The sequence below is a fragment of the Alnus glutinosa genome, chromosome 9 (assembly GCF_958979055.1).
Source record: "Alnus glutinosa chromosome 9, dhAlnGlut1.1, whole genome shotgun sequence".
Classification (NCBI taxonomy): Eukaryota; Viridiplantae; Streptophyta; class Magnoliopsida; order Fagales; family Betulaceae; genus Alnus; species Alnus glutinosa.
The window spans coordinates 23877670-23891784 of record NC_084894.1 but is presented as its reverse complement, the minus strand read 5'-3'; the positions used below and the strand labels follow the sequence as shown (position 1 = coordinate 23891784).

At 34.2% G+C, this 14115-nt stretch overlaps 2 protein-coding genes across 2 annotated transcripts; both read left to right on the top strand.

Moving 5' to 3' along the window:
- Positions 1-2007: 2007 nt before the first annotated feature.
- LOC133876875 (receptor-like protein 6) lies at positions 2008-3033 on the top strand. The gene has a single exon (XM_062315112.1). The coding sequence runs from the start codon at positions 2008-2010 to the stop codon at positions 3031-3033; it is 1026 nt and encodes a 341-aa protein (XP_062171096.1).
- Positions 3034-6281: 3248 nt separating this feature from the next.
- Positions 6282-8426, top strand: LOC133876874 (receptor like protein 22-like). The gene has a single exon (XM_062315111.1). The coding sequence runs from the start codon at positions 6282-6284 to the stop codon at positions 8424-8426; it is 2145 nt and encodes a 714-aa protein (XP_062171095.1).
- The last annotated feature ends 5689 nt before the right edge of the window (positions 8427-14115 follow it).

Genomic DNA, 14115 nt, shown 5'->3' with positions numbered 1-14115 from the left:
CTAAACTAACTGCTCTCTCTCTCTCTTCCCCTTCATAAAATAAATATTTTAAAACTGCAGGACATGAATTTCCATTAAAAGAAAAGAGCACGTGATATCTAGTTTCATACTCCCATAGCATAGATGTATTCCAATACCTACTAAATTGGGGAGAAGAGTAGAACTAAAGAACCCTGTGTCGTACTTAGTTGACAAAAAAAACCTAGGGGGAATATGTTCCAAGCCAGAAAACAGGGACTAATGGACTATAAAACAGGATACATACCTTAGCCATGGGACAATGACAGATGTGTCTAAGCCACCACTATAGGCTAGCTAGAACGACTTTATCGAGTTTACCACATAACCCTTTAACCTTTGTACGTAGCTCCTGAAGTTTTTATCAATTAATGGTTGCTAAGTACCTTTTTAATCTTTGATTCCTGAAGGTGGGACTATATATAGGATGTGTGCCATAGAGTTATTCCTTCTTAAAAACCACTTGAATCAAATTTCTTGTTCTTCCATAAACTAATGAAATATCAAATGAACCAAAAGTTGTACTTTACATCTAGGGAAGCAAAAGTGGTTCCTCTCTTAATTAGCATTATTTTAGTCTAAAAAATCTTATATTTCATCTCACATTCTTTTAACATTTATTTAAAATAATATTTAAATAATTTATCTTTATCCCTCTTTGTTTTAGCATTTAGTTTAAACAAACGGAGCCATATTTTCTGAAATGTTAAACTCATGTGTCCATTTAATCAGAATGATGGTGGTTGGCGTTTGAGGCAATTATTATGTCACATTAATTTCCTGACTTTTGTTCTTCTTCCAAAACGTTAGACAGGAGCTAATTAAGTAAAAGGTCTCTCTTCTCTTACATCAATTTCATGCAATGAGATCACTTGCGGTTTTTTCGTGGCTTTTCCTGATCCCCATTAATTACTCACTTTTCCTAATTAGCATTTGTGTCTTTGGCGTGTCTGGCCAATGTCTCGGCAATCAGCAGTCCTTGTTGCTGCAATTGAAAAATAACCTTACATTCGATCCTGCTATGACGTCCAACAAACTTGTTAAGTGGAATCGAAGTATTGATTGCTGTTCTTGGGAAGGCATAACCTGCCATGAGGGATGTGTTATTGGTCTCGACCTGACTAATGAATCCATCTCGGCTGGACTTGACAATTCAAGCAGCCTTTTCAGTCTTCAGGATCTCCAGAGCCTGAGTTTGGCTTACAACGACTTCAACTATTCTCAGATTCCATCACAGTTTGACAAGTTGACAAATTTGAGTTATTTGAATCTATCATACGCCAGCTTTGCAGGGCAGATTCCTATTGCGATTTCGCGTTTGACAAGGTTGGTTACTTTTGATTTAACTGGCTATTATTACACCACAAAACTGCTTATTCTCTGACACTTGAGAATCCAAATTTAAATATGCTCCTTCATAACCTTTCGGAGCTTATCGGACTTTATCTTGATGGTGTAGTTATATCAGCGCAAGGTAAGGAGTGGTGTCACATCTTATCATCTTCTTTGCCAAATCTGAGAGTGTTGAGCTTCTCATACTGCAATCTTTCAGGCCCTATTGATTCCTCGTTACAGAATCTTAAGTCTCTCTTTGTTATTCGTTTGAATGGTAACAACTTTTCTTCTCCAGTTCCATTTTTTTTTTTGCAGATTTCAAAAATCTGACATATTTGGAAGTCTCCTCTTCTGGGTTGAATGGATCAATTCCAGTATTTAGCATGGCCAAGAATCTAACCTACCTAGACCTTTCTTCCAATAATCTTACTGGTCAGATTACTTCCACTAAGTGGGAAGAACTTTTGAAATTGGAATATCTTCACTTGTGGGGAAATTCACTGACTGGGAATATTCCAGTTTCTCTGTTTTCCCTTCCATCATTGCAATATTTAGGACTCTGATCCAACCAATTTTCTGGTCAACTCAAAAGAATTTTCCAATAACCTAAAATATATTTATTTGGATAGCAACCAGGTGGAAGGGCCAATACCCATGTCTATCTTTGAAGTTCGAGGTCTTGAAGGCCTATCACTTGGTTCAAACAAATTTAACAACTCTTTGGACTTTAGTGTTATTCAACCGTTAAAATTTCTTTTTCACCTTGATCTTTCTCACATCCACTTGTTGACTGAATATAATGATTTTTACCTTTCGTTATTCGCGGTTCAGTTTGATACAATAACTCTCGCTTCTTGCAAGATGAAAAAATTTCCTGATTTCTTGAGAAACCAATCTAATTTATTCTTTCTAGACCTTTCAAACAACCAAATCCATGGAGAGTTACCCAACTGGATATGGAAACTTTCTGATCTTAGATATCTAAATATTTCTTATAACTACTTGAAGACTCTTGAAGGACCTATCTCCAATATCTCTTTTAAGGCGACATCTCTAAACTTTCGCTCCAACCAATTCCAAGGCCAACTCCCAATTCTCCCACCTGTCAGCCACTTGGATTTCTCCATAAATAATTTTCATTCTGCCTTACCAGCTAGCATTGGCCAGTCCCTTGAATTCGCATATTTCTTTTCTATTTCAAATAATAAATTATATGGGAGTATCCCTGGATCAATATGCAAAGCTACACATCTTCGATTTCTCGATCTGTCTGATAATTATTTAAGTGGCACAATTCCCCAATGCTTGATTGAGAATGGATATCTTTTGGTTTTGAAGTTAAAAAGAAACAAACTCAATGGTACAATTCCTGACACATTTTCAGATTGTAATTTACAAACTTTAGCTATCAATCAAAACCAACTAGAAGGAGAGTTACCAAAATCTCTGAAGAATTGCCATGGGTTGGAGGTCTTGGACATTGGGAACAACATCATCAAGGATACCTTCCCATTTTACTTGAATACAATCTCATTGAAGGTTCTTATTTTGCGGTCTAACAAATTTTATGGTCCCATTGCTCATCCAGAGCTTAACACTACATGGCCAATACTTCAAATCTTAGATGCAGCTTCAAACAATTTTATCGGTCACCTTCCAATAGTACTCCTTTCTACTTGAATGCCGTTGAAATATCGTGCACATAAGGTGCACTCAAAGCTCAGTTACCTCCAAATTGATATGGGTATTGTATTTTATCAAGATACAATAACAATTATTGGCAAAGGTTTAGAGATGAAGCTGGTGAAGATCCTAACCATCTTCACCACCATTGACTTTTCTTGCAACAACTTTGATGGTCCTATACCTGAAGAAATTGGAGAATTCACATTGTTATATATTCTCAACTTGTCGCATAATGCTTTCACGGGCCAAATCCCAACATCTTTGGGGAAATTGAGTAATCTTGAGTCACTAAACCTTTCAAGCAATAAGTTTTCTGGTAATATTCCTGTGCCACTTGCTGATGGTCTTATTTTCATATCAGTTCTCAACCTTTCGTTCAACCAATTGGTGGGACAGATTCCATTCATCAAGCAATTTGCTACATTTTCGGAAAATTCCTTCAAAGGAAACGAAAGATTATGTGGTTTGCCTTTGAAATCACAATGCTCACATCAGGAGGAGCCACGATTGTCACCTCCAACAACGTATGAAGAATCTCATAGGAGTATGATCGAGTGGAATTACGTAAGTGCTGAACTAGGATTTGTTTTTGGTTTTGGAATTGTAATGGGACCCCTTATGTTTTGGAAGAGTCGGAGGATATGGTATTACAAACATGTTGATTACATTCTTTTCAAGATTTTTCCTAGATTGTATGTTGGAAATGAATATCGTGGAAGACCAGCACTCAACAATAAGCAGCCGAGGCACTAGTTATAGTTATGATCAGACGCAACACCTCCAGGTTTGTCATGAAAATCTCTTGCTTTTTTACTTTCAATATAAATCAAAATGAAAAATTGATCCACATAATTGGATGCCAGCGTTTTCTTAAGGCATGACTCGAATGGCAATTAAATGCAACTTTACACAGCAACCCAAATGAGGAATGCCCATATTTCCAAGCATCTTATTTGCATGTGGGCTTTCATAGGATTCCAAAATGCCTTGAATCAAATGGCCTCTTAATTATCACTATTTCTGTGTGTCTCGAACTCTAGGCTATTCACAACTCTTTATTTGTGTTTAATTATTAATTAGTTGCAGTGACTCTGATGCAGCTAGTATGTATATATATACTTTATCAATCTTCCATGTATATGTTTCTACTGTCGAAGAGTAGTTCGATTAAAGATTCACAGAAATTTTGAAGTGCAATAGCTGTACTTAATTTTTACACATTATGCACATTATTGTAATCCCCATAAGATCACTTGTTCTTCTCCCTGTGCAATTATATTATTGTGATAGACCTTTTAGGAACGTAGTCCTTGTAGGATTGATTAGGTGAATATAACAACTTCTCCTTTTAGGTTCTTTTTTTTGTAGCGGTGCATAATTTTATTATGGGTAAAGTTCATATACCTCCTTTAAACTAGTACTCAATTGATAATGTCTCATCAAATTTTAAATTTGGACAATGTCTTTCTAAACTACTAAAAATTGTCAATATTTCCCAATGACGAAAATACCCTTAATAAAATAAAAAAAAAATACAAAACAACCAAGGGTGGCCAAATTTAAAAACTAAAAGAAAAATTAAAAAAAGTTTCTCATTTTTTTTTTTTCACATTCTTTGTGTTGTTGAGAGACTTTTCGAGGTGCATGTCATTTCCTGTGCCTCTTTTGTTTCGGTTACCGTTTTATACTGTCTTTATAGAGAGGACCTAGTCATTTTTTGTATTTATGTTTATTTTTTAGTGTTTTGACTTAGAAAAAGAAGAAGTTAAAATTCTATGTTCAGAACACGTTGTATTGGTATATGGCGCCCCCTCGTAGAAAGCCCGAATCCTAATACTCTTGACTGAGTCAGAATATTAAATCCAATGACGATAGATTATGAGAAATAAATTTTATCATGTAAATTATATAATCACATTCCTAAAAATCCAAATTACTCAACCTCAAATTTCTCCAAACGTGTGAATAAATGTCTCTCTTCTCTCTTACTTCATCGATCTTCTTCTTCTTGGTCGGCCACTTAATTATATTTTCATCTATAAACGTGTGACCATTGGATTGGGAAAGAAATTTCAGTTTCAGACCATTGAATATGCACCGACCTCCACAAGGAGTCTTGTTTCCTGTCTAATATTCTAGTTTGGCTGTCTTAAAATTAAATTAAATTAAAAATGCGGCTCCTATTCCTATAGTTTGGCAGTCTTAAATTCCTAATTATTTTCAAAAGTATATTATACATGAAAATCCTATATTCTCAAAATTTTTTAGAAATTCCTAATTATTTCAAACATAAAAATAGTTACATTTCTGAAAATTCAAATGACTAAGCAAAATTTCTGAAAAATGTATACACAAAAAAAATGTTGAATTCCGCTAACCAAACCAGAAGTTATTGCTTTCCTCAATCAAAGAACTGGTAGGAATTCCCCCACCTCCACTTGTTTTCCACATTCCTCCTTTCAATCTAGAATTCTGCTTTCTATGACACTACGTGCTAATATTTTTTCACATTCTTTGTATTGATAAGAGACGTTTCGAGGTGCGTGTCATTTCCTGTGCCTCTTTTGTTTTGGTTATTGTTTTATACGCCCTTACACAAAAGACTTGGTCATTATTTGCATTTTTTTTTTTTCAATATTTTCATTTTGAGTTCGTTGTTGAGAAGCTCACCCCTTTTTCCGTGTTTTGATTTCCAATTCGCTTAGAAAAAGAAGTAGTTAAAAATCTATCTGAGCACGTTGTATTGGTATATGGTGCCCCTTCATAGAAAGCCCAAGTGGCAATACTCTTGACTGACTCAGGATATTAAATCCAAAGATGATAGACTATGAGAAATAAATTTTATCATGTAAATTGTCTGTACATGAAGTTAATCCTTACATAGATTTCAAAAAAAAAAACAAATTAGGCGTCAATAGTGACAATAACGTGTGATTCGGTGTGAATATATAATCACATTCCTAAAAATCCAAATTACTCAACCTCAAATTTCTCCAAACGTGTGAATAAAGGTCTCTCTTCTCTCTTACTTCGTCGATCTTCTTCTTCTTGGTCGGCCACTTATATTTTCATCTATATATAAGTGTCAAGAGTCACAGGTCAAAAAGTCGTGTTACTGGAACTTTCCTCGCCTCATCCTCCACCATTATATTTTCATCTATATATTTACTCACACACAAAACAAATCAATACCATCCTGAATCCACCATTAATTAATATCACCACCTCTTCCATTCCCTGCAATGAGACTTGCGGTCTTTTCGTGGCTTTTCTTGATCCCCATTTATTCACCTTTCCTAATTAGCATTTGTGTCTTTGGCGTGTCTGGGCAATGTTTCGGCAATCAGCAGTCCTTGTTACTGCAATTGAAGAACAAACTTACATTCGATCCTGCTATGTCCAACAAACTTGTTAAGTGGAATCAAAGTGCTGATTGTTGTTCTTGGGAAGGCGTAACCTGCCATGAGGGACGTGTTATTGGTCTCGACTTGACCAGTGAATCCATCTCGGGTGGACTTGACGATTCAAGCAGCCTCTTTAGTCTTCAGTATCTCCAGAGCCTGGATTTGGCTTACAATGACTTCAACTCTTCTCAGATTCCATCACAGTTTGACAGGCTGACGAATTTGAGTTATTTGAATCTAGCAAAAGCTGGCTTTGCAGGGCAGATTACTTCCACTCAGTGGGAAGAACTTCTGAATCTAGAGATTCTTGATTTAAGTTACAATTCACTGAATGGGGATATTCCAGTTTCATTGTTTCACCTCCCATCATTGCAGGTATTACAACTTTCCAATAACCAATTTTCTGGGCAACTCAAGGAATTTTCCAACATTTCTTCTTACAAACTAGAAGAGCTTGATTTGAGCAATAACGAGTTGGAAGGGCCAATACCCATATCTATCTTTGGACTTCGAGGTCTTGGAATCCTCATTCTTTCTTCAAACAACTTTGATGGCTCCAATTTGATTGATGAATATAGTGGTTTTAACCTTTCGTCTTCCCATTTTCCCCAAATTGCTTTATTAGGCTTGGCTTCTAGCAAGTTGAAAAAAATTCCTGATTTCTGTAGAAACCAATCCAAATTATACTCTTTAGACCTTTCAAGGAACCAGATATATGGAGAGATGCCTAATTGGATCTGGAAACTTCCCCAACTTAGATTTCTAAATCTCTCCTATAACAACTTGGTCACTCTCAAAGGACCTATCTCCAATATCTCTTCTTTTTTTAGGACGAGATCTCTAGACTTTCGCTCCAACCAGTTCCAAGGCCAACTCCCAGTTCTCCCACCTGTCAGCTACTTGGATTTCTCCATGAATAATTTTCATTCTGCCTTACCAGCCAGCATCGGCCAGTCCCTTGAATTCACACAATTCTTTTCTATTTCAAGTAATAAATTATATGGGAGTATCCCTGGATCCATATGCAATGCTACATTTCTTCGATTTCTTGATCTATCTGATAATTACTTCAGTGGCACAATTCTCCAATGCTTGACTGAGATGAGTGGGGCTCTTCAGGTGTTGAGTCTAAGGAGAAACAATCTCAACGGTACAATTCCCGATACATTTTCAAAGTCTTGTAATTTACAAACTTTAGCTATCAATAAAAACCATCTAGAGGGAAAGTTACCGAAATCTCTGAAGAATTGCCATTCATTGGAGGTCTTGGACATTGGGAACAACCACATCGAGGACACCTTCCTATTTTACTTGAATGGATTAGCCTTATTGAAGGTTCTTATTTTGCGATCTAACAAATTTTATGGGCCCATTGGTCATCCAGAGATTGCCCCTTCCCCGAAGCTTCAAATCATGGATGTGGCTTCAAACAACTTTACTGGTCACCTTCCAATAGTACTCCTTTCTACTTGGATGGCGTTGACCGATCGTGCACATGAGGCCAACTCAGAACTCAATCACATCCAAATTGGTATTGGTAGTTTTTATTATCAAGATACCATAACAGTTACTAGCAAGGGTTCAGTGGTGGAGCTGGTGAAGATCTTAACTATCTTCACCACCATTGATTTTTCTTGCAACAACTTTGATGGTCCTATACCTGAAGAAATTGGAGAATTCACATTGTTAGATATTCTCAACTTGTCACATAATGCTTTCACAGGCCAAATCCCAACATCTCTGGGAAAATTGAGTAATCTTGAGACACTAGACTTGTCAAGCAACAAGCTTACTGGAGAGATTCCTATGCAACTCGCCAATGGTCTTATTTTCCTTTCGGTCCTTGACCTTTCCTTCAACCAATTGGTGGGACCTATTCCACTTATCAAGCAATTCGCTACATTTTCGGAAAATTCCTTCAAAGGAAACGAAAGATTATGTGGGTTGCCTTTGAAATCACAGTGCTCACATGAGGAGCCATGATTCTCACCTCCAATGACGTATGAAGAATCTCATAGGAGTATGATCGAGTGGAATTACATAAGTGCTAAACTAGGATTTAGTTTTGGTTTTGGAATTGTAATGGGACCCCTTATGTTTTGGAAGAGGTGGAGGATATGGTATTACAAACATGTTGATGACATTCTTTTCAAGATCTTTCCTAAACTGTATCTTAGAAATGAATATCGTCGAAGACCAGCAATCAACAATCAATAGCCGAGGCACTAGTTATAGTTATAATCAGACGCAATACTTCCAGGTTTGTCATGACAAACTCTTGCCTTTTTACTTTCAATATAAATCAAAATGAAAAATTGATTCACATAATTGGATGCCAGGGTTTTCTTAAGGCATGACTCCAATGGCAAATGTAACTTTACACACCAACCCAAATTAGGAATATTGCCCACATTTCCAAGCATCTTATTTGCAGAAATGCATGTGGGCTTCCATAGGCCTAGGAATCGGAGATGCCTTGAATCAAATGGCCTTTTATGACCATTTCTTCACAATTCATTGTGTATCTTTAATTAGTAATTAGTTGTAGTGACTCTGATGCAGCTAGGGGGAAATGTTCTTGAATTTGAGCAATTGATAGTTCTTGTTTTCTGTTATGTTTCATTGTGCCTATTCTCTTGTCCAAAAGATTTTGTAGTGATTCATGTTAGAAATGTGTGTGAAATTTCTGCAAACACTTGTAATGGAAGAGCAAATTCAGAGAGGCGTAGGTGACAATGACTTCTGATTGAAAGGATTAACTAACTCCTTAATTACTTTCACTTGCAGAGATATGTTGCTCCAAGTTTACTCTGGAGGAATTTGCTGAAGTCTGTAAGGTCTCTTTAATGACGCTAAATGATTTACAGTAATTTTGTGACACTGTTAATCAAGATGATTATGAGTGTACCTCTTTGAATTCTAATTATATTTCTTGTTTAATGCTTTATTTTAGTGTTGCTTGTGCTTGAAAAGCATGTCAGACTAACTTGGCGATGTAACACTTGTTAATAAAAAAAACTAAGGTGGAAATAAAATTTTTAAGTTGTTGATTGTTAAAATATTTATTAAATAATTAAATTTATCTATTTCTATCAACTTAAATCTCAAAATTGGGACAAGTGATGATTAAACATGGTATCTGTTTGAACCCTATCTCCTTCATTTAGCTTTCATTTTTCAGTTAAATATTCAATATGTTGGGTCTCACTTGTTAAAAGAAAGTTTGAGCCCACACATAAAAAGGGATGCTAAAGAATTGATTAAATGATTAAATTTATCTCTTCCTATTAACTTAAGCATTTGAAATAGGTGGTGATTTAACAAGAAGATGCTGCATGAGTTGGTGGAGGCTTTTTAGTGAAAAATATTAATAATTCTAGCATTTTTCAATAAACAAATACACTAGATGACTCATCTTGCACACGAAAATAAAATTTAAATAACGCGACAAAATCTAAACCGTAGATGGAGAAGACTGAAAGCAGAGTCAACCATAGGTGAATGGCTCCCTTTTTCTGTAAACCATCTTTAGGGGATCGACGAAATGGTCATCATATATGAAATTAAATTTAAAATTTGTCTCTCTTTTTATTTCACATAATCATGTACATATACAGTATAAAGAGAGATTATATGTATTGATTAAAGAGAGATTGAGAGACTATGTATGATCAATCTATGAATAAGGATAGAATTAGAAATTTAACTTTAGGGACCAGATTATATCAATTTTTAATTTTTTTTTTCCTCAAGGGCCAAAATAAGAGGAAAAAAAAAAGAGACATAAACATTTTTTTTTTTTTTAAACAAATTTAAATATCAAAACCCTTTTTCTTTTTTTCTTTTTTTTTGAGGAGGGACCACCTACAACCCTCCCTTAAGTTTGTCTCTCTATTTAGATAGGTTAGTCCATTACATAAAAAATCTTGAGAAAGATATATATAATTTCTTAAACTACTACTCGATTGTCAATATTCCCTTCCAAAACTACTTATTACACCAATGTCCACTTAAACTACAGAAGAAAAAATTTCAATGTACCCATTTTGCCCTGAAAAAGACAAAATTGACCTTTATAATTTTTTAAAAACACAAAAATACTCTTAAAATTTTGAAAATAAAAATAAAAATAAAATCATATACACTATTAAATGTATTGACTTTAAATTTTGACCATAAAATAAATAGCATTAATTTTATTTAAAATAAAAAGAATCCTGTTTGCGGATAAGAGAGCGCAGACACAAATATAAATTATTTTTTATTTATTGACGTTTTGTTTTGTTTTGTTTTTTTCTTATTTTTTTGAGTGTTAGGTGCTAAACAAGTAGAGGCTGAGGCATCATCAATTACCTCAAAGACAGACCATAAAGCACGTTGCGAGTTTTTCTTGACCTTTTCATTTTCATTGAGGTCAACCTCATTGGCTGGATCAATATTATACTTGTCTCTGAGTCTTTCCACTATATGGGTCCTACATGGGACCCATCTCATGTCTCTAGAGTGGTGCACAACTGTTGTGCACCAATCACTTTTCGTGTGTAATATGCCAAATAAACAATTTAGTTATTGGAGTCAACTTATGTTAAAAAAAACATTGGAAAATGCTCAAATTATAACAAGTGCACTACAAGTGCACAACACCAAGGCATATTGAGGGGAACCCACATGTGTGGGCCCACCCCAATATGCTTTAATGTTGTACATTTATAGTGCGCTTGTAGTATATGTATCATCTCCCAAAAAAATTAATATACTACAAAAACTTCCGAATTCACTTTGATGCGAAAATTAGCAATTTGTAATTTAGTTCAACCAAATGGACCAATTTTGTGTTTATCTCTAAAATGAAATACAGACAACGAGCCCAGAGAGCATATTTTGAGGGGGAGAAAAGAGGTGATAATGCTCTCAAAAAGTTGGAGGAGCTAAACTTTATTAATAAACTATAGCTTAAAATAGACTAGAAACTTTAAAATTATGTTTGTTAATGTATATATATATATATATATTATATATATATATATATATATATATATATATATATATATATATATATATATATATATATATATATATATATATATATATATATATATTGGGTTAAAAAATTGTTTTAATATGACATAAATGTGAAAGCTCTTTTTGTGCTTTTAAGAGTAATTTGTATTGGATTCTTGTGTCATAGATTGAGTTTGGATCAAAAAAATTCCAAACTGTGTTTATGGTATTGTAACCAAGGAGCAATTGTCTCCTGTGTGATTGATTTTATCAAATAAAATTATTAATTTGTTAAAAAAAAAAAAAGGGTAATTTGTATTGTAGTTGTTTGTTAACATTTCTTTTTAGAAGAGAAATCGAAAGACAGAAAATAAGAATTTTAACAAACAAATTTCCCAATATGCTAAATTGTCTTAATTTTAGATGAATTGTGTTAGAGCAAATTTTCTGAGAGTCAGATCTGCAATAAAACTTTTGCAAAACTGTGAACGTAGTCGTCGGAATTCATTGGTCCCGAGGGGACCGATAACATTTTAATGATTAAGTCAGTATAATATTTGAGAGGAGGATAACGGAATGGAGAGAGGAAGAGAGAGGTAATATACCTCTGTGCCTATTTATAGAGAGAACAATGGCATGAACCAGTTGTGTTTAAGGTACTCTGACCTTAGCAAGGGATATGGCAAAAAGTGAGAGAAAATGGAATGAGGCACATCTCATGGGAGTTGCAATCATAGACTTTGCTTCACGCGTGCACCTGAACAGAAATTAAGGCAAGAAAGAGACACAAATGAGTGGGCTTTTGCTCTGTCATCCAACCCCTGACCAAGACCAAGTACACAATTAGCATCTCCCAAATGGGAGAACACCCAAAAATAAACTCAAAATTGAGAAAAACAAGAAGATGCTCTTAACTTTTCTTCTGTCTTTATTTTTTTGATAATGTTGGTATTAGGAATACTCGTTATTCTAAAATTGAAGCACACAAGAATGAGCCGATGGTTTTAACTTTTAATCATCTTAATTAATATTTTAATATACTTTTTTAGGTATTGGCTTAAACTCTTTTTAGGTGAGGTTTTATACGTTAAATATTTAATTAAAATATAAAGTAAAACTTTTGAATAATAAGTGAAACTCAACATATAAAATATTTATTTGCAATTTGAGGTTCATGCTCTGATATCATGTTAAATGATCTATTATTTCAAATTGATAATTGCACCATTGGTCCCTGTAGTATGCCATAATTATTTTTCACTCCCTATAGTTTAAAAAGTTCATGGGAGGTCCTTGTGGTTAGCAATAATTACAGATCGATTCCTAGAGTCAAATTTCGTTAAAAATTTTAACAGATTCTGTCAAATGCCACGTCAGCACCACGTGTCGCCAATAAGATGGCGACATGTGTCCATCTTAATAAAAAAATATAAATTTATTAAAAAATAAACATACTTATTTTTTTCAAAAAAAAAAAAAATGGAAGGCAAGGGGTGGCTGGGCCACCCCCAGTGGCTGCCGGAGGTGGCGTGCGGCCACCCCCGGCCACCTCTGGGGGTGGCCACGACCTTCCCCAAAGGGGTGGCTGGGCCACCCCTTTGCCTTCCTTTTTTTTTTTTTTTTTTTTTTTTAAATAAGTATATTTATTTATTTTTTAATAAATTTATTTATTTTATTAAGATGGATACGTGTCGCCATCTTATTGGCGACACGTTGTGCTAATGTGGCATTTGACAGAATCTGGTAAAATTTTTAACGGAATTTGACTCTAGGGATCGATTTGTAATTATTATTAACCACAAGGACCTTCTATGAACTTTTTAAACCATAGGGAGTTAAAAATAATTATGGCATACCACAAGGACCAATAGTACAATTATTCATATTTCAAAATTTTCAATTAAAAAAATAAATTTAATTATTTAATTAAAATTCTAATACATTCCTTTGTTATAGAGTTGTTATAGGGCAAGAGACCACTAAATTTAATTATTTAATTAAGTGTCATATTAATTTTGAAATGACACAAGAAATACATAGATTTAAGATTACTGTTACAAGCATGTAGCCAGGGCCGAGCTAGATGGTGAAGCCCTCCCATGCCAACATGTTTTTTCCAAATTATTTTTTAAAATTAAAATTTTACTGCTTATTATTATTATTATTATTATTTTAATTTAACCCTAAATTCTAAATGCTAATTCCGCCAATAAATGTTAATGCATTGGCTTGACATTAGACAAAATACTTTGATAAGGCAATATCTCTGGATATATGGCCTATAGAAAAAAAAAATTAAAAAAATGTTATTTTTATAAATTTTCAAATAGACAAATGCCTATCTTCCTTCATCTTCCGGCTGCTATCATAATCCACCGTTTCCAAAACTTTACTGTCTAATGATACACAGTGTGGTATATATATAATAAATGGGAGGAGTGAGAGAAGATTATGAAATGACTTAAGTTGTTATCTTAAATGACTTAAAAGATTATGATTAAGACTTAAGTTGTTATCTTAAATGACTTAAAAGATTATGATTAATTCTCGCTTCTTGCAAGTTGAAAAAATTTCTTGATTTCTTGAGAAACCAATCCAATTTATTCTCTCTAGACCTTTCAAAGAACCAAATCTATGGAGAGTTACCCAGCTGGATCCGGAGACTTTCTAG